General features: G+C 42.4%; 1 protein-coding gene across 1 annotated transcript in view; it reads right to left on the bottom strand.

Moving 5' to 3' along the window:
- Positions 1–5,717: 5,717 nt before the first annotated feature.
- The window catches only part of Catspere (catsper channel auxiliary subunit epsilon), a 120,881-nt gene continuing 103,481 nt past the window's right edge, over positions 5,718–23,117 (bottom strand). The window contains exons 20-22 of the mRNA XM_048436452.3: positions 18,295–18,452; positions 7,939–7,992; positions 5,718–6,162 (exon numbers count right to left, since the gene is read on the bottom strand). Coding sequence (XP_048292409.3) covers positions 6,009–6,162; positions 7,939–7,992; positions 18,295–18,452 — 366 coding nt within the window. The 3' untranslated portion in view covers positions 5,718–6,008. The remainder of the gene's footprint in view (positions 6,163–7,938; positions 7,993–18,294; positions 18,453–23,117) is intronic.

Below are 23,117 nucleotides of genomic sequence, written 5' to 3' on the forward strand. Positions count from 1 at the left end.
AGGTCTGAGGGAGTTCCTAGGCCTCAGCAACAGAAAGCCAATGTAAATGTAACACAAAGAGGGACCTGCTCAAGCAGGCAGTAGAACTTGGCAACTTCCACACTGCGGTTCTGAATTCAGAGTCAAGAAGTATAGCATGAATTCAAATTGGTATTAATAATAAATAAATAAATAAACAAACAAACAAATAAGATATAAATAAATCAGATATAGGAGCTATTGTTGAAGATCAGAGAAGCAGAACGGCCAGCCGCTAGAGAGTTCTTACCTCTGCCAATGGTCAGACTGAAGGGGCAACCCTATGTCTGGGAATCCTCACACTGCTGTCTAGACTGCTGCCTTTGACTTTATGGGTCTCCTGTCTCCTCCCATCTCATATTTCTCTCTTTGCCCAGCCATATCACTCCAGTCTCCACCTCCCTAGTGCTAGGATTAAAGGCGTGTGATCCCAAGTGCTGGGATCACCTTTGTGTGAGTTTTGTTTCTCTTACAGACTGGATCAATTTTATGTAGCCCAGGGTGGCCTTGAACTTACAGAGATCTGTCTGCCTCTGTCTCCCCGAGTCCTGGGATTAAAGGTGTGTGCCACCGTTGCCTGACTTGTATGACTGACTAGTGTGGCTAGTTTTGCACTCTGATCTTCAGGAAAGCTTTATTTGTTAGATTATAAACAAAATATCACTATAGAGGCCCAGAAAGGCCATTGCATGAAACTGTGAAGGTGAAACCTGGATTGTGTGGGAGCACCAAAGTACTGGAAATGCCAGAGCTGTGGGTCAAGGAGGGCTGCTGACAGGGTGTGGAATCAGCCTTAGAGAGAGGAGTATTTCAGTCAACAAAGCAGAAATGAGTTGGACATCTGAAGAATGCTTTGACATTGGACATGAAGATGCAGAACTGGGAGTTTGCCCAGCTGGGTTTCAGTTGCTCTGGCGTTGGTTCAGTGTTTCCTCCCTATGATCCCTTTCCTCCCTTCCAGAACGGTAATGTATATTCAGTGCCATTGTATGTTGGAAGCATGCCATTTGCTGTTTCATTTTACAGGTGGTTACAGTTCAGAGAGGGACTGGGGAATTTTGAAATTGGATGACATGCATCGTGCATTACTATAACGGCTATGAGCCTTTAGGGACCGGGGGACGGAGTGTGGCTATTTGAGTGAGAATGCCTCATAGGCTCATGTATTTCTTGCTTGGTCCCCAGTTGAACTGTTTGGAAGTGTTAGGAGGTGTGGCCTTGTTGGAAGAACTGAGTCACAGGAGTGTGCTTTAAGGTCTCCAAAGTCCAGGCTGGGCCCAGTGTGTATTTTTCTTCTCCCTGCTGCCTGTGGATCAGGATGTAAAGCTCTCAGCTGCTGTTTCCGCACCAGGCCTGTCTGCTTCCTGCCATGATAATAATGGGCTAAACCTCTGAGACTGTAAGCAAGCCTCAATTAAATGCTTTCTTTTACATGGCCACGGTGTCTCTTCAGAGCAATAGAATGGTAACCAAGACAGAGCCTCACCCTACTTCCAGTTCTCACATCCTGTTTCCTGCCTGTTTCTGCTGCCGCATCTGTAGCTGGTTGCTCCGTCTCTCTGCTAAGACGCTTAGCCTTCTGAGACTATAAGAAAAACTAACACTTTTAAAAATAAGTTGCCTTGATCGTGATGTTTTATTGCAGCAACAGAAAACTGACACAGGCAGGATACAGGACATCCTTTTTCTTGCCTTCTAGTCTCCTTCTAGAACCTTCCTGGAGGAACCTTCCAGAGAGGCACAGGGTGGCAGAAATGTAGTTTGCAGAGTCCTGGCCCCCTGCAACAACAAGTAAAGCATGGAAAGACATTTGAAACAGAAGCAGTAGTGGCCAAACATTCGGTCACAACCATTTCTTGCATCCTGGAAGAAATAATTTCTTATATCCTGGAGGAAAGAGCTCAAACTGTGGGGAGTAGATGACTTCCAGAGTGAATGTATATTGTTGACATGAGCATGTCAAAGATACCAGCGTCACGTGAATGGCAAGGGCTTCCCCTGGCGTGTGGGCATACAGATTACAATTTTCTCTCCCACATGACTGCAGGTTGAGCCTACCCCATACAGAGAACACTATGCAGATTAGCTCACCCGCCTCCTTGTTTGTCCTGCATATAAGTGTTCTGAGTTTTCAAGCAGCGGCTGCGCTGTCTCCCTCTGAGCTCACTGCCCACCTGATGCCAGCTCTTCTGTATTTGTGTTTGTTGTGGCCTTAGTCAGGACAGTCCCAAAGCCATGAAGGTTGCAAAAACTGGTAGAATTTAAATCTAGTGCTGGCTGTGTTTTCTTGTATATCAAGTCACCCTGCACACACAGCAGCTTAAGATTAACATTATTCCTGTTTCTGGAAGTATGACGTCAGTTTAAATGAAAGTTGCTGTCTGCTGTCAATGGAGCTCTATATCCGATTGCTTGATTGAGGAATGTTGCATAGTTGGTGGGAGACTTTAATTTGTTGCTTCCTGGCCTTAGAGTCAAAATAAAACCAAAGATTATGAGATTAGTGGCAATAGAATAGTCCCTTAATTTTGTCTTTTTTTTCTGTCCCATATCAAGTGGTTCTTCTGACATGAGACAGAAATTTTTTTTGGATTTTCCTTTAATAAGTGTGCTTGGGTTTAGAGAAGGAGAAAGCCACATCCAACTTCAAAGCCAACTTTAATTTTTAATTGAACTAGGAGTACAAAAAGACCATTTGCATTATATGCCTGTAGAGAATATCAGAAACAAACATTTGGAAATATTTGTGAAATTTTATTCTGTTGGAAATATGATATACCAGTAGACCAACTTACTTCTTCTCTTGGAACATTTTCTCTAAATGATTCATCCCTTTTCTTTAGATATCTCATTTGTCCAGTGTTCTTCAGAATTCTTAGCTGGATGCCTTCATTCTCCTGGAAAGACAGAAACAAAACCCTGCCCCAACCCTAACTTTTGGGAGAGTCCCTTTTGTCAACTTACATCTGACCAAATGAAAAGCATTTGTTAGTCTTATAAATTAGTTTAGATTGAATGGTCACGCTGTTTGACAGACTATCACCTCTTCCAGTCAAGAGGTCTTTCTTGTTCGAATCTAATCTTTATCAATTTTAATGTTATTTATAGCTTTTCTTCTCCTGTGGAAACAAAAGCAAAACCTCCTTCCCAACATAACACATATTCTGGTTTCCATTCTGAGGTCAACATATTTTTAAAGTATACAGGCTGATTTAATTCAGCAGTTTTTTCTATTATCCAATGACTCTCTACAGCTGTCACTTTTTTCTTGTTAGCATTTAGAAAATTTAAAGCTAATAAAGCACTGTGAAATCTACCTCTGGGAGTCTTTATTACCCCTTTCTGTTTACTAGGTATATCTTTTAGAGTTCAGTTGGATCTTTCTATAACTACTTTCCCCATAGGATTATGTGGTTTTACCTTCTAAAGCTGTTCTAGCATCCAGAACAGTACAGTTTTTTACAATAGGCATTAGGTCCTTTAATTTATTCTGGAGAGGACTTTCCCCTACCATAACTGGGAATGATTAAATCAGATTTGACATGGGGAACTGCAAGAGGCCCTCCAAGGCATTTTCCTATGGCAAAGGGTTACCTTGTCTGTCCCTTGTTGATATGTTTTCATTGGTCCAATGTCAACCTTTGCCATACCTTCTGCATACTCTAGAAGGCAGGGGCCTTCTATTTGGATTATTTCTATAAGAAACATGTTTCTAGGAACACCCTGCCTACAATTCCTTTTTTGATGATTTTATTTACCACAATGAAAACATCTGACCTTTTAATTTTTCTTCAAACCTCTGTACATCACCTCTCCTATCCAATTATTATCATGGTTGTAAGGTTTAATATTGACTGTATCTCAGATCCATCCCTTGATGGGTGCTGATCTTTTCTTTAAAAGCCTAATTACCCTTTCACATTGTGAATTAACATTTTCAAAAGCCAAAGATTCAATTAATATTTGTTTAGCTTTGGGTTTGGTATCATTCTGTTTATAGTTGTACTCAATGTTTGTAAAGAAATCAGTGAAGGTTTCTTTCGAGCCCTGTATAGCTTTAGTAAATGTCTCAGTTCACTTTCCTACTTCTCCAACTCTGTCCCAAGCATTCAAAGCTGCTGCATGGAATAGAGCCAAGGTGTGGTCATTATATAGAGATTGTCTTTGTAATCTGTATAATCACCCTCTCTGAGAAGTTGGTTTTGGGAAAATTTAATACCCCTAGCCCTACTTCATTATTAAATGATCCTAGCCTCATCTTTCTACCAGGTCCTCTACTGCAATTGCGGACCAGGTTCCAATCCTGCTGAAACCAAGTCTTTTCAGTCTTATGGGATACATCTGTTATAAGTTGACCACAAATTTAACATCTGCCTCACAAAAGATGAATACATACCTTATGAGATTATTGTTTCCTTAAATCTCCTCAAATGTAACATTTCCATAGGAATCCAGTCAGCTCTCCCATAGCTTGGGGAATGCTTGTAATTTGGTAGTTGTTCCTGTATGGTGACTGGATAAATTAGGGTTGGTGTTTTGATAACCTTGGGTTGGTCCTCTCTAGTTTTATTATGTAGTGGTGAGGTTGGTTCTCCTTTAAGTTCCTCTGTGTTTGTCTGAATATCTCTATTATCTGTCGTAGTGAGATTTCCTAAGGCTTGTGTTGCTGGTTGGTTTACTCCTTTTACTCTTTTGGCTTTTGGAAGGGGGGGGGCTACCACCAAACTCCCAGATAAATCACATTCAGAGGTTTACTCTTTCTTATAAATGCCTGGCCTTAGTTTGACTTGTTTCTAGCCAGATTTTCTTAACTTAAATTATCCCATCTTTCTTTTGCCTCTGGACTTTTTCCTTTCTTAATTCTGTAATCTTCCTTTTACTCTTACTCCATGGAGGGCTGGGTAGCTGGCCCCTTCTTTTCTTACTCCTTGACCTCTCTTCCATTCTCTATATTCTCCTTCTGTTTATTCTCTCTGCTTGCCATCCCCACCTATCCTTTCTCCTGCCTTGCTATTGACCATTCAACTCTTTATTAGGCTTTTTAGGTGGGCAAAGAATCACAGCTTCACAGAATGCAGCATATCTTTGCATCATTGAAACAATATAAGCACATGTAGCACATCTTAAAATAATAATCCATAACAGCTTGCAACTTGTCAGTCAAAATTGCAGTAGGGTTTCACTATGTAGCCCGGGTGGACTTTAAGTTCCCCCATCAACTTGCTCTGCTCCTTTCCTGAGAAATGGGAAATAAACTTTTTTTTTTTTTTAAAAAAAATCCTTGATTTTTTCCTTTGTTTTTATTTTATGTGTGCAGGTGTTTTGCATGCACATGTGTCTGTGTACCACATGTGTGCAATACTGTTAGAGGCCAGAAGAGGGTGAAAGATCTCCTAAAACTGGACTTCCTTTAAGTCACCATATGGATGCTGGGAGTCAAACCCCTGTTCTTTGGATCAGCTGGCTACTTTTCCTTCCTTCCTTCCTTCCTTCCTTCCTTCCTTCCTTCCTTCCTTCCTTCCTTCCTTCCTTCTCTCCTTCTGTCCTCCCTTCCTCCCTCACTCCCTCCCTTCCTTCCATTTTTTTTTTTTGGTATTTTGAGACAGGGTTTCTCTTACTATATTGGAACTCACAGAGATTCACCTGCCTCTGCCTTCCCTCTGATAGGATTAAAGGTGCGCACCGCTGCCACCACCACCTGATTTTGATTTTTTATTTTTTAAATACAATGCAACAGTGTATATGATATCTTTAAAATGAATAATAATGATAACAAACATAATAATGTATGTTATTTGAGGGAGTAATTTAAGAACATTTTTCAGATCTTGAATTTAATAATAGTATGAGCTTATATTTAATGTTTCTTGTCAAACACATTCTTAATATAATTACATATATGTACATTACCTATATATCTGTCTACACACACACACACACACACACACACACACACACACACACATCTCCAGAATTAACTCTCGGTTTCTCTAATTCTTCTTCCGTTTTGAAGGAGGCTTGTGAAGTGGCTCAAAAATAAATTGCCTATAAATCTTCGCATACCAGAAATAGCTCAGAACTAGAACACTGATGAATGTGAGCATCAAGACAAAAAGCAAGGCAGCGACCAGGTAGAAACTTGGGCTAGAAAAAGAACAACAACAAAGAAGCCATCAGAAGTTATTATTCACACTCTGCCGTTAATTTATTCAATCAAACTGTCTTAGAATGGCTAGCTCCCCTGCTGGCCACACAGAACGGAGTAGTAAGACCTAGCATCTGTCCTCGGGGTGGTTAAATGTTTGAGGCTGATGAGGAAGAGGGGTGTGATCCTCAGGAGAGAAGGGAGCGAGGAGCCCGGAGTGGTGCAGAGGAGGAGGGACCTAAATGTGGGTAGGGGCCAGCTAGTGCTGCCTGGGGTGGAGGAAGGGACCATGGCAAAACAGTGTTTGAGGCAAAGGGAGATTTCTTGCATGGAGGAGATGCCACCGAAGCATGAAGAAACCTAGAGGTCCTTCCAGGACGTTCTGGAATGGAACCTAATTCCGTGTGACCAAGACCTCCAAAGTCAGACAATGTGGTTAGAAATGAGGGGTGATGGGTACAAAGGGATGGGGGATGTGGTTAAATGTTTACTCGGAATAAGGTCTGAGCTTGCTTTCTCACACTGAGAGAAAAAAGGAAAAAAAAATAGGTGGGCATGTGTCAGGTAAGAAAAAGCTTACAGTAAGTAGAGAGAGTATGACATTTATTCAAAAGGCAAGAGGGTGTTTCATGTGTGTGAAAGGGGATAGACATTTTCTAAGGACGATCCTGACTGAATGTGAAGAGTGAACAGTGAAGGCCATGTGAGTCAGTCCTAAGGGATTTGTAAGCGATGGTGTGGGGAAAAAATGGAGAGATGTGGTTAGGTCCAAGACAGATTTAAAGGTTAGACTGGATTTGTCTCGGCAATTGTTAAGATGTGGCATATCAGGAATGGGAAGGAATAAAGAGAACGGCCAAGTGTGGGGGACAGTCACCATGAGCTGGTGTCGCTACTCACTGGCATTAGACTCAGAGGGAAGAGGGCAGGCAAGGAGAACCGGCTGCAGTATGTTCCCACACTGGCCTGGAGCTCCTGGGCTCAAGTGATCCCCTCGCCTCAGGCTGCAGAGTAAGCAGTGCTACCCCTGCAGGCTCAGGGCCTGGTTACATGGCTGGTGGAGAATGAGCATTTGTGAGTGTGTGTGAGGGCATATGTGTGAGTGTGTGTGAGGGCATATGTGTGAGTGTGTGTGAGGGCATATGTGTGAGTGTGTGTGAGGGCATATGTGTGAGTGTGTGTGAGGGCATATGTGTGAGTGTGTGTGAGGGCATATGTGTGAGTGTGTGGGTACATATGTAAGTATATTTGTGAGAGCACGGGTGAGCGTGTGTGTGTGTGTGCAAGCTTACATGTGTGCGTGTGTGTATTGGCGTGCAAGCGTGCATGCGTGTGTGTGTGTGTGTGTGTGTGTGTGTGTGTGTATTGGAAGCTACTCTCTGCTGGGGCCCTCCAGGTCTCTTCACCTGGGATTCTGTGGCAGTGCCTCCCACGACAGGGGGCTTATTCATAGTCTGGACACTTAAGTGTTCTTTTCTATTTCAGACCTTCATGTCTGACTAGAACACTTGGTTGTAGTGTGACAGTTTCTCTGGGCCCACAGTTATCTTAGAATGATCTTTCTCCTCTGTGGCCAAGCAAATGGTTCTTGTTTGGGCCTTGATGAACATAACCTATCTTCTCTCTGCTAGACATTGTGCTGAGATGGGAGGATCATGGCTTCCAGACCAGCCAGGGTTATGAGACTTTTGTCTTAAAAAGTAAAGTCAGGAAAGAGCAAAAGTAAAACAAGCGAACACATAAGAACTGCAGCACTATCAAGAACTGCTCATTACCGAGGAATCACGCCGAAGGTCTCAATCGCAAAAATAGTTGTTAGGTTGCAGAAACTGCAAATTAGAAAAAGTGATATTAAAAGTTGATCTAAATGTATTTAGAATATCATCTGCATCTCTATGGTAACATTCAGATCATATGTAACTTTTTTAAGGTGTCATTTTTTTTGACAAGGACACAATAGATAGATGCACTTACAGAACAGTTATGATTTTTTTTTCCTTTGGTGCAAATTTACGGGAGATAACCATGCTGTCCTCACAGAATTGCACACTTTGGGTGGTAGTTTCCAAGGCAATGATCGTAATGACATTAATAATAATAATGAACAATCATAAGCCTCTTCAGAAGTACTACACAGTTAACTGCTGCACACTGAGCCCTATGTTCACTGGAGATGGGAGCTAAGTGAACATTTACTACATGCCTGGTGTGTGCAGAACACAAAGTTGGGGCTTCTCACCCAGGCACTGAGTGTACTTCTCAGAATAATATAAAGACAGGGATTAGTGGCCACTTATAAATAAATTAGCAATTTGCTTAGTTCTAAATTTTACTCTGTGTGATTAGAACATGGAGGCCACTGTCCTGGGTGGTAGTGGTGCACACCTTTAATCCCAGCACTGAGGGTGGGGCAGAGGCAGGCAAATCTCTGTGAGTTTGAAGTCAGCCTGGTCTACAGAGTGAATTCCAGGACAGTCAGAAAACAGAGAAACCCTGTCTAAAAAAATCATTTAAAAAAGAAGAAGAAAAGGGATCATTGAGTAGCAGATGGAAAGATGATGTAATAAATTGGGCATTTTAGGATATGTGTATAATCATGTACAATCACATAACTTGGAAGGCTGAGTCAAGAGATCGCAAGTTCTAGGCAAGCCTTGACTGCCTATGAAACTCTATCTCAAAAAAGACACAACTTTACAATACAAAGAAGTAGACAAGTCCTTACTCCCCACCTCCCAAGACAGGGTTTCTCTGTGAAGCTTTATCTGTCCTGGGAATCGCTCTATAGACCAGGCTGGCCTCAAGCTCACAGATATCCACCCATCTCTGCCTCCCAAGTGGTGGAATTAAAGGTGTATGCCACCACCGGCTGGTTCACAAGTCCTGACTTTTAATCAGACACTTTAACACTCCTCTTTCAGATTTCAGAAAGTAACAGGGCAAAGTATACAGAAAACTTGTCTATCAGATTAAGTTTGTGGGTGTTAGAGATTCATTATCCTGTTGTATGGGAATGAATCTGTCATTGCTACGGTCAAACACCCGATACAAACAGCTAGAGGAAGGAAGGGTTTACCTTGGCTCATAGTTCATGGCATAGATAGGTAGAGTCTATCATGATATAGATAGGTATAGTCTACATTGTATAGATAGGTATAGTCTATCATTGTATAGATAGGTATAGTTTATCGTGGTATAGATAGGTATAGTCTGCCATGGCACAGATAGATATAGTCTATCATGGTATAGATAGGCATAGTCTATCATTGTATAGATAGGTATAGTCTATCACAGAATAGATAGGTATAGTCTATCATGGTACAGATAGGTATAGTCTATCGTTGTATAAACAAATATAGTCTATCATGATATAGGTAGGTATAGTCTATCATGGCATAGATAGCTATAGTCTATCACGGTATAGATAGGTATAGTCTATCACGGTATAGATAGGTATAGTCTATCACGGTATAGATAGGTATAGTCTATCACAGTGGGGAAGCACGGCAACTGGTCACACAGCACCCACATGAGGAAGCAGAGAGTGACGAATGCCGGAGCTCAGCTCATGTCCTCTTTTTCATCTGGTTGGGGACCCAGCCCACAGAATTGTGCTGCCCACAGTTTAAAGGGTGGGTCTTCCCTACCTCGGTCTAATCTAGAAAAATTCTTCACAAACATGCTCAGAGACTTGTCTCTGGTGATTCTAGATCCTGGCAAGTTGACAATATCAACCATGCATGACAAAATGTAAAGACTGTTTAAGGAGGTCTTTTGAGATGGATTAATTAGCTATGAGTTTCTCGTCCACCTTGAGGTACGGCCCAGAAGAAATGGTTCACGACAGCACTGAAAATTGCGTCTATGTCAGAAGCTAACCACTTAGCTTCTGAGTCCTGAGGTTTCAGGAAGAGGATGCTGCCATGGAAATGGGCTCTTCCATTTTGGTTAGGATGATGCAAAGCCTAATGGGTTTATAATTGGAGAAAGAAAGTATGTTTACCACCAGAGAAACACAATGCAAATGACTGGGCTGGAATGAATCTTTGCGAAAGGATAGCTGGTTATTGGCCCTCTTTGGCTGATATGACAAGGGTTGGGTTTGGAACACAGCTGTAGATACTTGCCTCACATGTGTGAGGCCTTTGCTCAGTTCCAGTATTGCAAAGAAGTAAACAAATGAAATTAAATAAGTAAATCAACATGGCCTACCTAGGACAGGACCTCAAAGGATGGGAGGGGGGGCAGTAGAGATGCTGCCAAGCATGTGCCACTGAGATTCTGTTTTTAGGACTGAAGTATTTGTTTCCTCTCTAGGGGACCAGTGTCTCTCAGGACTTGCCCTCTGCCAAAGTTACAGCCCCTTTGGGGAAAGTCGATTCCAAGGGCTAGTGATTCAGGGGCACAAAGAACTTGTGCCTTTCTGCCAGTTCAGAAGAGCTCTGCTAGGCATCTGACCCCAATGTTCTTGTGAGATCAACCGAAGGCTTCATTGGGGCTGCAGCTTAGCCTCCTTCTTTTTCTCCCCAGTTTTATTTCCTTCACTTCCTCTAAAGGTGGTGATCTCAGGTCACTTTCCAATAAACCTCCCATACATAAGTCTATAATCACAAAATCTGCCTCCTGGGAAACCTGAGCTATGAAGTGTAGACCACCTCTCTTTCGGTCATCCGGCCAACTTTCCAGAAGACTGGCAAATCCGGGGCACTGACGAAATTGTCAGGAGCTCAGTAGAGGCTCTTCCCAGGGTTATCTAATCATGGACACATGGCTGATAAGCAGCCAATCATTTGATAAAGTATTTTCCCCTTCACTACTCCACTGGCCTCACAGGTTTGTTTTTCCCCCAGGGCTACATCTGCTCTATGAACCTGCTGCCAGAGAGTTTTTTTTTTTTTACACAGAATACCTCACAGGACATTATGCTGATGCTGACGTTGTGAGATACAAGCTCAGCTGGTGAAACATAGGTCAGGAAAGTTCCACGCATGTGCCTGGAAGGGTGAAAGACAAGTCCTTTCTGGCTCCCGTGGCTCATGTCCAGATAAAAGAATTATCTGATTTTATTGTTGCTGATATTGTTTTACTTTTATCCACTTTGGATTTTGGAGGTAACCTATATCACATTTGCGTGGACATATATGTTGTGGGATATTTGATTTGATTGCACTGTGAAACCCCAGACTGTGTTAATAAAATCAACCTTGGATCAGGAGGCAGAGTCAGCAACTAGTTGACAAGAATTAGCAGTAGAGTAATGGAGGACCCAGAAAGACAGAGAGAGAGAGACATACAGGAAGGAGGGACTTAGAGATTCATGGTCTTTTAAGTTTGGGAAGAATGGAGAGATGTTCTCTTGCTGGGTCGCTGGCTAAAAGGAAGGTCAGTCGGTTGCTTCTTGGCCTCTCTGAGCTATCAAGTTTTCACCCCAACATCTGACTCCTGAGTCTTTAATGGTAGATAGAATGATAGAGACTTAGTTAAAAACTACATTTGACAGTAGAGACTGAGCTGGTACTGGTAGGGATCAGGAATCTCGCTAGGCTGTGGCCTGAACTGTGGAGCAGGGCAGCAAGGCTGCAGATGGTGGTTGGCATATCACTAGATTCAGGTGTAGCTGCTAAACCAATGGAAAAACAACTATCCATACACACACACACACACACACACACAGAGAGAGAGAGAGAGAGAGAGAGAGAGAGAGAGAGAGAGAGAGAGAGAGAGAGAGGAAAAACTGCTAGACTGGAACCTGGGACAAAGATTTTTCTCCATGTTGCAGGTGGTACAAACAGCACAGCTGTGCTGAGATTTGGCTCTCCTGACTTGACTCCATAGCTCTGGTGACCATGAAACCTTGGCTGCCTTTAGACACGTGTCATTGCTAACGTCTAAGACAGACGTGATCTGTTGCAGATGTGATTCTGTCCTGAAGTGCAAGAGATGTGTATAAAAATGGCCTCACATGCCTTTAACAGTTGACCGAGAGTGCCCATTTGCTGAGACATCGAGCATTCTTCATGACTTCACTGACTATAAGGGAAAAGATGAAAGAGATTTGCAGATCGCTGTGAATTTACATGGGGACAGTTGTGGCCCTGCTTAGGGAAAGTCGAGAACAGGCCTTCCTGTGGGTGTTTCCTCACCTTTCCTCGAGGATCACGGGCTGTGCTATGTGACAGGAATTGAATGTTTGATGCATGGTGAGGATATGGAAGAAATAAAATCATGTTTAAGGGAAGCATGTGTAAGTAGGCTCCCCAGTGAGATCCTGGAGTGCTCAAACATTTGGGTCTCATGTGACTGTTGATCACCCGAGAAGGGGCTCTTCCTTTGTCATGTGACTGCCCTCTAGCTAGCATCTTTCCCCAGCTGCCCAAGTGCTTATTCAGTGGAATCATGAACATCATGGCCATGGTGCCTGGTGTGGCTTCACTAGCCATGAGGCTGATCTGATACTGACACTACCGAGCACTGGATTTTCTAGCAGCAGCAGCAGCCGCTGCCACCACCGCTGCCACCAGTCGGAATCACCACATGGGGGCATTAATCCAGAGGCACTGGACAGCTATCTGCTGGTGGGCGGCTTTATCACATAGAAGACAATGATCCTTTCTTCCTGTGACATGCTTGGGTTTGAATTTGCCTTTTTTAGTGTGGCTTCTGCCTGAAGCATTAGACACAGGCACTCTGAGTGCCATGGATTTTTATCATGCTCCAACAAGATTGCTTTTGATCAGGGAACTAGAAGGCAAGAGGGCTGATGTGCACGAAATTCTCTGGCCTCCTAGAGTAGTGGGTATTCTTTCAAGGCATCTTTTGTATTAATAGGGTGATCTTCTGTTGCTGGTGACGTAGGACATTTTCGGTATTCACCTGGTGTTTGTGTATAAATACTAATAAAGCTTCGTTTAATTCTTTGAGCCTCTGGTTTTGATAATAAATTATATGGTAACGAGAGCTATAAAGCCAGAATGAAAGGTTACCAAGGAAGCTGCAGAGTTCTTACAGTGAGGTAATACTCTGAGCCAGTGCCAAGATAAGGCTATTCTTAATCCCACTGCCAGAATACGTGAGTTTGAGCGACAAAATTGGGAGTTACTCAGTTTTTCATTATAACCAAGGCACATGTGGTAGGAGATGCTAAGAGCTTAGATTCCAAAGAACTAAAAATATCTTCTGCCAGGAAACAGAATGCGGTGCTGGTCATAGACATGCAGTACATGAAGATGAAGTGCTCAGTGTGGTGGCCCACGCCTTTAATCACAGCACTGGGGATAAAGAGAGAGGCAGATCTCTGTGAGTTCAAGGCTGGTCTGGTCTACATAGCAAGTTCCAGGACAGCCAGGGCTACATAGAGAAACCCTCTCTCAAACAAACAATAACTTTAGTCTCTGTGTCTATTTTTATACTAGTTATATGTGAACTATTTTTGGTTTTCCCCTTTTTTTCCATTTCTCCTACTCATTTCTTACATACATTAGGTGTATTGGTGATAAGTGGTATAGGATGTAAAGTCAAGATCATGACCAAATTAAGGGAGGAACAAAAATTCTGCCCTTCCTCCCTGTTCCCCACTGGTACCCTTCCTCACCCCAAATAGTACTACTTCTACTTTTACATATTTTTTTTAAATTTAGATTTTAAAAAAAGATCTGTCTCTCAGAGTCTTTGTTTCTTGCACACAGCATGATGAGCTTCAGTTGCATCTGCTTTTCTGAAAATAATATTAATTTTGTACTTTTTGAGGCTAAATAAAACTCTATTGTGTATATATTCACAATTCTTCATCTATCTATTGGTAGACAACTAGGTTGATATTTCCTTATTTTTTTCATCACACCATTAAAGCCTTTTTCTTAAACTATTAACATTCAAGCTGTTAATAAAAGTAATGGTTTGAATAAGAACACACTCATAGATTTGAAGGCTTGGTCAACAAGGAATAGCATTATTTGAAAGGACTAGGAGGTGTAGCTTTGTTGAAGGAGGTGTCACTAGGGATGGGCTTTGAGGTTTAAGAAACCCAAGCCAGGCACAGAGGCTTCCTCTCTCTTCCTTCCACCTGCAGGCCTGGATGTAGAACTCTCAGCTCCCTCTCCAGCACCATGTCTACAGGTGCTGCCATGTTCCCTGCCATGCTGATAATGGACAAAACCTCTGAAATTGTAAGCAAGCCCCAACTGAAATGCTTTCCTTTATAAGAGTCGCTATGGTCATGGCGTCTCTCCACAGCAACAGAACATTGACTAAGACATAAGCATCCATATTTTGTGTCTTGTGTCTAACAGGCCTAACATTGGGAGGTTTGGTGGGTTGGTTTTATAGGTGGATGTTTATACTGGTTCTTGTCTGTGGTTTATTCTGTTCCTGTGTGGTTTATTTATTAGAATGTTTCCTTCTGGCTTTCTTGGATGTTTACATTTAAAGTGAACTCTTCCAGAGGAGATATTCATTTGTTTCTGCTGAGCATGTGGGAGGCATAAACATACCGGGACTGTTTCAGATTAAACTTTTAGCTGGAGTACTGTCTCTGGGGAACACTCAGCTAACCTAAAGCCGGGCTCAAACCTCAGGAGGAGATATTTGTAGTTACAGTTCTTCGGGAAGTATCTTATCTGCCTTTTCATCTGGAGTCAGGACTGATCCTCATCTTCTCCTAGGGTTCTACGGTTCACAGACATAGGCTGACTGATCTAATCTTTCTGTTTGTCAGTCTGTCTGTCATTTTCTTTTATATCACTAAGCTTATTTTTCTACTTTCTATTTTCCAACTAGGAACAGAAGATCAAATTTTTATGTAGTAACCCCCATGACATACACGCCACTATCGCACCACACATGGCATTATTTGCCATACAAGTTGCTATTGTATCTCACAGGGTTCACAGGTGGCTTAGGCTGTCTTTCCCACAAGCTGCCTGTGTAGCACCTTCCAGTAATATGAACATCACCCAATAGGGAGGAAGCTTCCTGGTCAGTACCAATTTGATTCCTGTGTCCTGTCATCAAAGTGTGTGGTGTCTTCAACTTTAGTGTCTAACTACTCAGTTCTTCTGGGCAGCAAAAACAATGGAGATCGGTTGTATTCATTTGGGGTAGGACCAACAACTCAAGAAGAGGTGCTTTACACCTTGCTCTGGGCTTTTTTTCCCCAGAAGCCTATGACTTCTGGAAGGACCATTATAGTCTGAGTAAGGCAACTCTAATTAAACTTGTGTGCGCGTGCATGCACGTGCACATGAAGCTTATAAAATAGTAGGTTTCTCAGCTGACCCAAGGTAGTGGAAGCTCACTGACTCTAGACTGACAGCTGGAAACCCTGAATAGGACCGAGCTGGGTCCTCTGAATGTGGGTGATAGTTGTGTGGCTTGGGCAGTCTGTGGGGCCACTGGCAGTGGGATCAGGATTTATCTCTAGTGCATGAACTGGCTGTTTGGAGCCCATTCACTATGGAGAGATACACTGCTCAGCCTAGATACAGTGGGGGTTGGGGGCTTGGGACTGCCTCAGTGTGATGTGTCAGACTTTGTTGACTCCCCATGGGAGGCCTTACCCTCTATGAGGAGTGGATGGGAGTAGAGTGGGGAGAAGATGGGAAAAGCAAGAGGAATGGGGAGGGGGAACTGGGATTGGTATGTAAAATAAAAAAGATTGTTTAAATGATAAGATAAAAAATGATAGTAGGTTTCTGTGGAGCTTTTTCAAACATCCTTAGTGTTAGTTTTTGTTTCCTCCACTTCCTCCTAGGCCCTCTCCTTCTAGCCCTTGCTCCCCTAAAAACTCCTTCTCCTTCTTCTTTCCCTCGTATCACCTGGGTTCTACTATTATATTGTTCCACCTCCATTAAGATCATCCCTCCCCCTCCCTGCTAATGGTACCTTTGTAGTTTTAGGCTTATGCCACAAGAGAAAATGCTGACTGCAAATCTGGCCAATAAACCAAGACTGGAGAGCTCATAGGCCCCAGAGTAAACTTATTTCTATTATCTTGCTAAATGAACATAGTACCAATTGCCTGCTGAATTTGTATATCTATAACCGTAGATTAGTGCAGCCCTCAGACCTGATCAGAGATGTTAGTGAATGGTTGATAGGGGAGTTCAGCCAATCACATTCTGTCCGTGGGGCGTGTTGCCCTAAGGCAAAAGTTTACGATAAACCTGGCTGGTGCTCTTCCCCGCCCTCTCTCTCCCTGGCCTGGACCCAGCATTCTGGACGATTGGGATTCTGGTGTAAGTTTTTCCTTCTGTTTTATTAAAGCTGTATCTCTGGTAAGCTAGCCTAGTGGACTTTCAATTACCGATCGCACTGCATCATCAGATGGTCAAAGTGTAGAAAGTGTCTGTGGGGTGCTCGGCCACAAATAGGACATCTATACCATACTCCTTCCCGCCAAATCTGGGGGCCATTGAAGAAGGTGTGGGGGTCAAATGACAGGGTGTATCATAGCCAAAGAGAGTCTTCTAGACATGACAGACCTGCCACACTCAAGAACTCACAGTGGCTGTGGTTGCCTACACAAGATCAAACCAGCCAACATTTCGGTACCCAGAGAGGAGGGAATCATGGAGCTCCCATCCCTAGGTGAGGAACCCCTGGAAGTTGATGGCTTCTGATGGAAGGGTCGCATGTTTTCTCTACTGGTATGGCCCCTGGGAGGTTAACTACAGTCCAGGTGATAGCCCCACACCCATGAGTCTACAGTAGCACAAACTAGAGCCAGTGAGCCATTTAAGCAAAAGACATGACCTGTTGTGGGAGGGGGACGCCATGTCTGGAAGGAGTAAGAGGGAGGAATGAGGGGCAAATATGGTCAAAGTACATTGCATGCATATATGAAATTATTAAAACTGAATGGAAATATGTTAAAATATTTACGTGGTCATTTTCATGGCTGAGAGTCTTATGTACTGAGTGCCCAAATGTTACCTCTCATCATCCATAGCATGGCTTGGGTGTGTTACACATTCCATCTCCTAGCAGGTTTCCCATGACCTTCCAGGACTCAGACAACACTCGTTTTATTTGATCGCTTGCCAACCATTTCTCAAATCCTGGATCCCTTGTGATTTTCACACATACTCTTTTACTTTTGAGATTATTTCACTCTTGAAGTAGCAGGGTGGTCCTTAGGATAATGACTCAAGCCTAATTTCCTTATTAATTTATATATTTATTTGTTACTTTGAGACTCTTGTCTGGGCTGGCCTTGAACTCCTGAAATCAAGAGGGTCTAGTGAACTCAGTCCTCGGAGTAATGGGATGACAGGCTAGTACTGCCATGCCTGTCAAAGTCTCGTTTGCTTTCATGGGGTGCATAATGAAAGCCACCAGAAAGGCTCCATATTTTCTCCTGACATTGGCAAGAGCCCCTTCTGCTATCACATCACTCTTCTGCTTGCCCATTGCCAGGGAGTTGCTTAAGTTGCCTTTGAACCGGAATGGTTCCCTTAGGTTGCTCCCTTGCTTGGAAGGAAGTATTTTCATCCCTGTGAACAGGGAGAGAAACATGCAGCCCTCAGGATTTCCTTCAGAAGTGGGCTTTCAGGCTTCCATTTGCTCTGTTTCCTTATAGTGGGAGGATGGAGCCCAGGGCCTTGCATAGGGTAGGCTTTAGAATCACCATAGAAACACACCTCTGGGGAAATGCCTGACCAAGGAAGATCCCATTAAACATGGCTGGCACAGTTGCAAGGTCCGTGGGGAAAAGAGAGTTGAACCTGGCATCCATTGCTCTCTGCTTCCTGACTGCAGCTCTTGACCAGCTGCTTCTCTGTCGGGCCACTAGGCTGTTATTACCAGGAGAGATTTTACTCTCAAACTGAGCCAAAATACATCCTTCCTCCTTCATGTGTTTCTTTTTGGGTGTTTGGTCATGCCAATGAGAAAAATAACCAATGTGTGTGTTAAGGAGACACTGTACTGGAATGGAATTTCAAATCAACTGATCCAATTAACAGTTGACATAACATCTCCTGCTTCCATAGAGTATTTGCTATGATTACCACAAAATAAAAGGCAAACATATGAATAATAAGAATAACAAAAGTTAGGTGTTTGGGTGACAATTAATTAAACAAAAAAAACCAAAAAAAATTAAGGGAAAAATATTATAAAACATTTACTCTCACCTAAAGTTTGGATCCAAGACTCTCACACGAAACACATACATTCCGGAATGGTCCATGGGCCATAGTAAATGGTTTCTATTAGTAGAGTTTATAATCTCATATGGTTGGCTTAGGTCTCCAGGCTTCCCAATAGCATAAGAAAAACAAGTCCTATAGTTCTGAGCAAGAAGAAAGGATAAAAAGAGGTTATTTCCTGACTTTAACAAAATCCAATTCATGCATGAGATTTATTTATTTTATTTTTTTTTCTTTTTCTAAGATTTATTATTATTTTTTTCCATTCAAAAAGTTTCTACTTTCTCCCATTTTTTATGTGTATGATTATTTTTTGCCTGCATTTAAGTGTGCCACCTACATGCACTACCTGTGTAGGTCAGAAGAGGGCATCAGAAACCCGGGAACTGGAGTGATACATGCTTGCAAGCTGCCTTGTGGATGCTGTGAACCAAAACCAGATCCTCTGCAAGAGCAGTCAGTGCTTCTAGCCACTGATCATTCTCTCCAGTTCATATTCTCATATATTTATCTTGGAAAGTCATTAAAGAGATGCAATGACTACCCCTTTCTATTCTGCCACTGTAGTACCAAGGTGTGCATGCCACATCCCCTACCAGCCCTTGCTCATGGTCCAGGGAGGAACCTCTGAGGGGATGCCTCATGTAGACCTTAGTTTGGTGAATGACCAGGATGTCAAGTAGGAGTGTGGGAACAGGACCCAGATGAGGGAGGATTAGTTTTTCAGGAGGGGTAAAACTTTAAAGGGACATGTTTGCTGTGGATATAGCTATAGTAGCAAGGCAGAGATCCAACTCAGCCCATTGCAAGGGGGGTCTAGCCCTATGTGGGTAAGGTGGACCTTGGAGTGAGACTCCTGGGTTCCACTAGAAATGGATGGGATTTTGTCACTTAGAATGACAGCCACCCACAACTGTACCATCTGGTAAGTTTATCTGGGTCTAGAAGTTTGCACTTCCATCTGTCCTGTGATTATATACTTATTTCCATATCATGGATGCTGACTGCAGCCAAATTCTGTCTATAACTGTTGGATAAATAGTACTGGATTTACCTGATGGTATTTATTTCTTGATTTCTTTATTGCCCCTACACTTTGAGGCCCTTTAATCCAGTGCTACCATGGGTATAGTCTGTCTTCAGTATGCTAGGTATTGGAAATGAGTTATGCTATAATTTATTTCATACAAAGCATATGTGTTCAATCTGATGAAATATAACTATACATCATGGTGAAAGTAGTAAAAGCCCACATCTTCTACCATTTCTCGCCTCTGTTTACTTTTCTGTCACTGCATGTCTGGTACATGTATAAAAAGTATGTAGGAAATATGTGAGTGAAGAACAAATAAAAGGTTCAGAGTTTTGTTGTAATCTAACTTGAAAATGTAAAATATTCTGGGTGTGGTGGCACATGCTTTAATTCCAGCATTTGAGAGAGAGAGGCGGGTGTATCTCTGAGTTGGAGGTCAGCCTCGTCTATATAGTGGGTTCCCAGATAGCCAAGACTCTGTAGGGAGACCCTGTCTCAAAAAGTATTTTCTGGACTTTGAGAGTTCTTGTCTACTGAGTTGCTTAATGCACGAAGCCATGAACTTGATTAAAAGAATATGAGACATTTGAACTATGTGTGGGAACGGGGCCTCTGCTTATCATCACAAAAGGGCCCTGATCTCCAGGACCAGTTTGGCTGCATCATTGTGTGCATTTTTATATGTAGACATGTAAGTACTTTAATTCTTTCTAATTCTTTCTTTCTTTCCTTCCTTCCTTCTTTCTTTCTTTCTTTCTTTCTTTCTCCTTTCTTTCTTTCTTTCTTTCTTTCTTTCTTTCTTTCTTTCTTTCTTTCTGTCATTTTTCCTTTCTTTCTTTCTCCCTTTTAAAGATTATCTATCTATCTATCTATCTATCTATTATATATACAGTGTTCTGCCTGCATTCATGCCTTCAGGTCAGAAGAGCCCTCTTTACATTACGAGATATCATTACAGATGATGTGTTTGCTGGGAATTGAACTCAGGACTTCTGGAAGAGCAGTCAGTGCTCTTAACCTCTGAGCCATCTCTCCAGCCCCCTTTATGTTATACTCACCAGTGGATGCTCCTCTGTGTCACGTTTGTTTCCTGTCATATCGTTGGACTCCCCATTCAATTATTATCTTTCCCCTTTCTTTTCATTTGTAAGCCATTACTTGGTTAAGCTTCTTAGTGTCTGAGAAAACAAATCTGCCCTAGACTAACAAATTCACTCCATTTCTAGCCAAGGACTTCTTTGTTTAGGATTCTCAGTCATGTTCAGAGATTCAGATCCCATGCCATGTCACAGAAAAGTAGCCAGCCCTGCAGTGCCTGTGTTGTCCCTACCTATTCCACCATGGACTTGAAGAACCTACAAAAATGCCACTTTTTCTTGTGAGTCTTTCAGATATTTTTCACTGAGAATTTACAGTGCCTAGAGCTACTTCTTGTTATGATATATTTCTTTACACTGTGTGAAGATGTGTCACTGTGATTGGTTTAATAAAAAGCTAAGTGGCCAATAGCTAAGTAGTAGGTATAGGTGGGACTTCCTGGCAAAGAGGAAGTAGGGGGAATCTAGGCCTGTGAGAGAGATGCAGTGTGAGCAGGATGGGCACTGCAGAGTAAGGTAATAGAGTCATGAGGCAGAGAGTAAATTAATAGAAATGGGTTAAATTATAAGAGCTAGTTAGAAGCAAGCCTAAGCTATTGGTCAAGCTTTCATAATTAATAATAAGTCTCTAAGTTTTTATTGGGGAGTTGATGGTCCCAATGAAAAAGTCCAACTACAACTTCTCCCATGCACATGCTACTCATGCTTGTAGAAGCAGAAAGGCCAGACAGCAATCAATGTCGCTCTGGGAATCAGAGACTCTCTGTCTCATTGTAGATATATTGTTCCAGGAAGAAATGGTCCCTGTTGCAGGGTTGGGTGATGCCCTGCAGTAGGAAGTAATCTTATTTTCCAGGGCTTAGTGAGAATCATAAGTACCAACTTTCCACACTACCCAGATTGTAGCTGGGTTTTCATGCTGTTCACAATGAGCTCTGCTTCTCATATGGTCAAATGGAGATTGAGGGCCCGATGTGTTCCCTCCAGAATCTTTGCAGGTTGCAAACTATTTCAGTGGTTTCCCAGGGATAGTCCCCAGATCAACAATGCCATCTTCATCTTAGACTTTTAGAAATGCAAGTTTAGGAGCTGGATCAGACACTTGCATAGCTCACACAAGGCCCTGGGTTTAATCTCCAGTGTTGGGAAGAGAAGAAAAGGGAAGGGAAGGGAGCATAGTGGAGTGGAGAGGAGGAAAAAGGGTAAGATGGGGGTGAGGGTTGGGCCCTACTTAAGATCTAGGTGAGATCAAGTTATCTATTTTAACAAGTCTCCCAGAGGATCATTGCTGATGTCTCCTGAAGCTTGTGAACAGCTCTACTATTTCATGCTGCTTCAGGCAAACTCCATGATTGTTGACCACCAACCTACCCATCGCTTCCTCATGTACGTTCTTGCTAGATAACACCTCGGAGTACTGAGATGCCCTATGTAAGATTTGTTCTATAGACAGTGTTCTTTACACCTTTGCCCAACCCCAAATCCTTGGGTGTTGTTTTTTTAAAAACAACAACGACAACAAAAATAACCAGGAATGCAAGTTTGGTTTGAACTGAATCCATTATTACTTTAATTCCTCATGATTTTAAGTAATAAGTATTCCTTAGTAGAGGTGGATGAGCTATAGTTTATTAATTAGTTCTATAAATACATAATGTAATAATACATTAACTAAATATTAATTAGTCCTATGAATACATATTCATTATCTACAGTGAGTTAGAGACTGAGAATACAGCAGCAAGCAGAGAAAACCTTGCGTTTTGTTTTATTTTTGCTTTTGTTTATTTAAGATTTTTTTTTAGCTTGAATTATGTGTGTCTCTGTGTATGTATATGACTGGAGGGCAGAAGAGGGAGCTGGATCCTGATGTGGGATTTACCTTTGTATGCTGTGATTACCATTGATTACTAAAGAAACTGTTTTGGGGCTGGAGAGATGGCTCAGAGGTTAGGAGCACTAACTGCACTTCCAGAGGTACTGAGTTCAATTCCCAGCAACCACATGGTAGCTCACAACCATCTATAATGAGATCTGGTGCCCTCTTCTGACATGCAAACAGAACATTGTATATATAATAAATGAACAAATCTGAAAAAAAAGAAAGAAACTGCTTTGGACCTATAGCAGGGCAGAACTTAGGTGGGGAAAACTAAGCTGAATGCTGGGAGGAAGAAGGTGGAGTCAACAAGAAGCCATGTAGCCCCGCCAGAGACAGATGCCTGAACTTTACAGCCACATGGCAAATACACAGATTACTAGAAATGGGTTAAATTAAGATGTAAGAGTTAACCAATAAGAAGCTAGAGCTAATGGGTCAAGCAGTGCGATAATTAATACAGTTTCTGTGTGGTTATTTCGGGTCTGAGCTGCCAGGTGGCTGGGAAACAAACAAGCAACCTCATTACAACAGGATCCCTTAAAGCTGAAGTTACAGGCAGTTAGGAGCCATCTGACATGGGTTCTGGGAACAGAACTCGGGTCCTCTGCAAGGGCAGTACCTGCTCTTAACCACCTAGCCATCTCTCCAAACCTGGTCAGCTAGGTAATGAGATTTTTAAAGTAGGCTGCATAATATGTCGGAGAGTTATAAATGTTCATAATACTGGAGAAAAAAGGGACAAGAGATGAAGGTTCTCTTGGGAATGATGGCCAGGGGAGAGCTCACAGACTAATTA

This window comes from Myodes glareolus, chromosome 5 (assembly GCF_982192425.1).
Source record: "Myodes glareolus chromosome 5, mMyoGla1.1, whole genome shotgun sequence".
NCBI classification, from domain to species: domain Eukaryota; kingdom Metazoa; phylum Chordata; class Mammalia; order Rodentia; family Cricetidae; genus Myodes; species Myodes glareolus.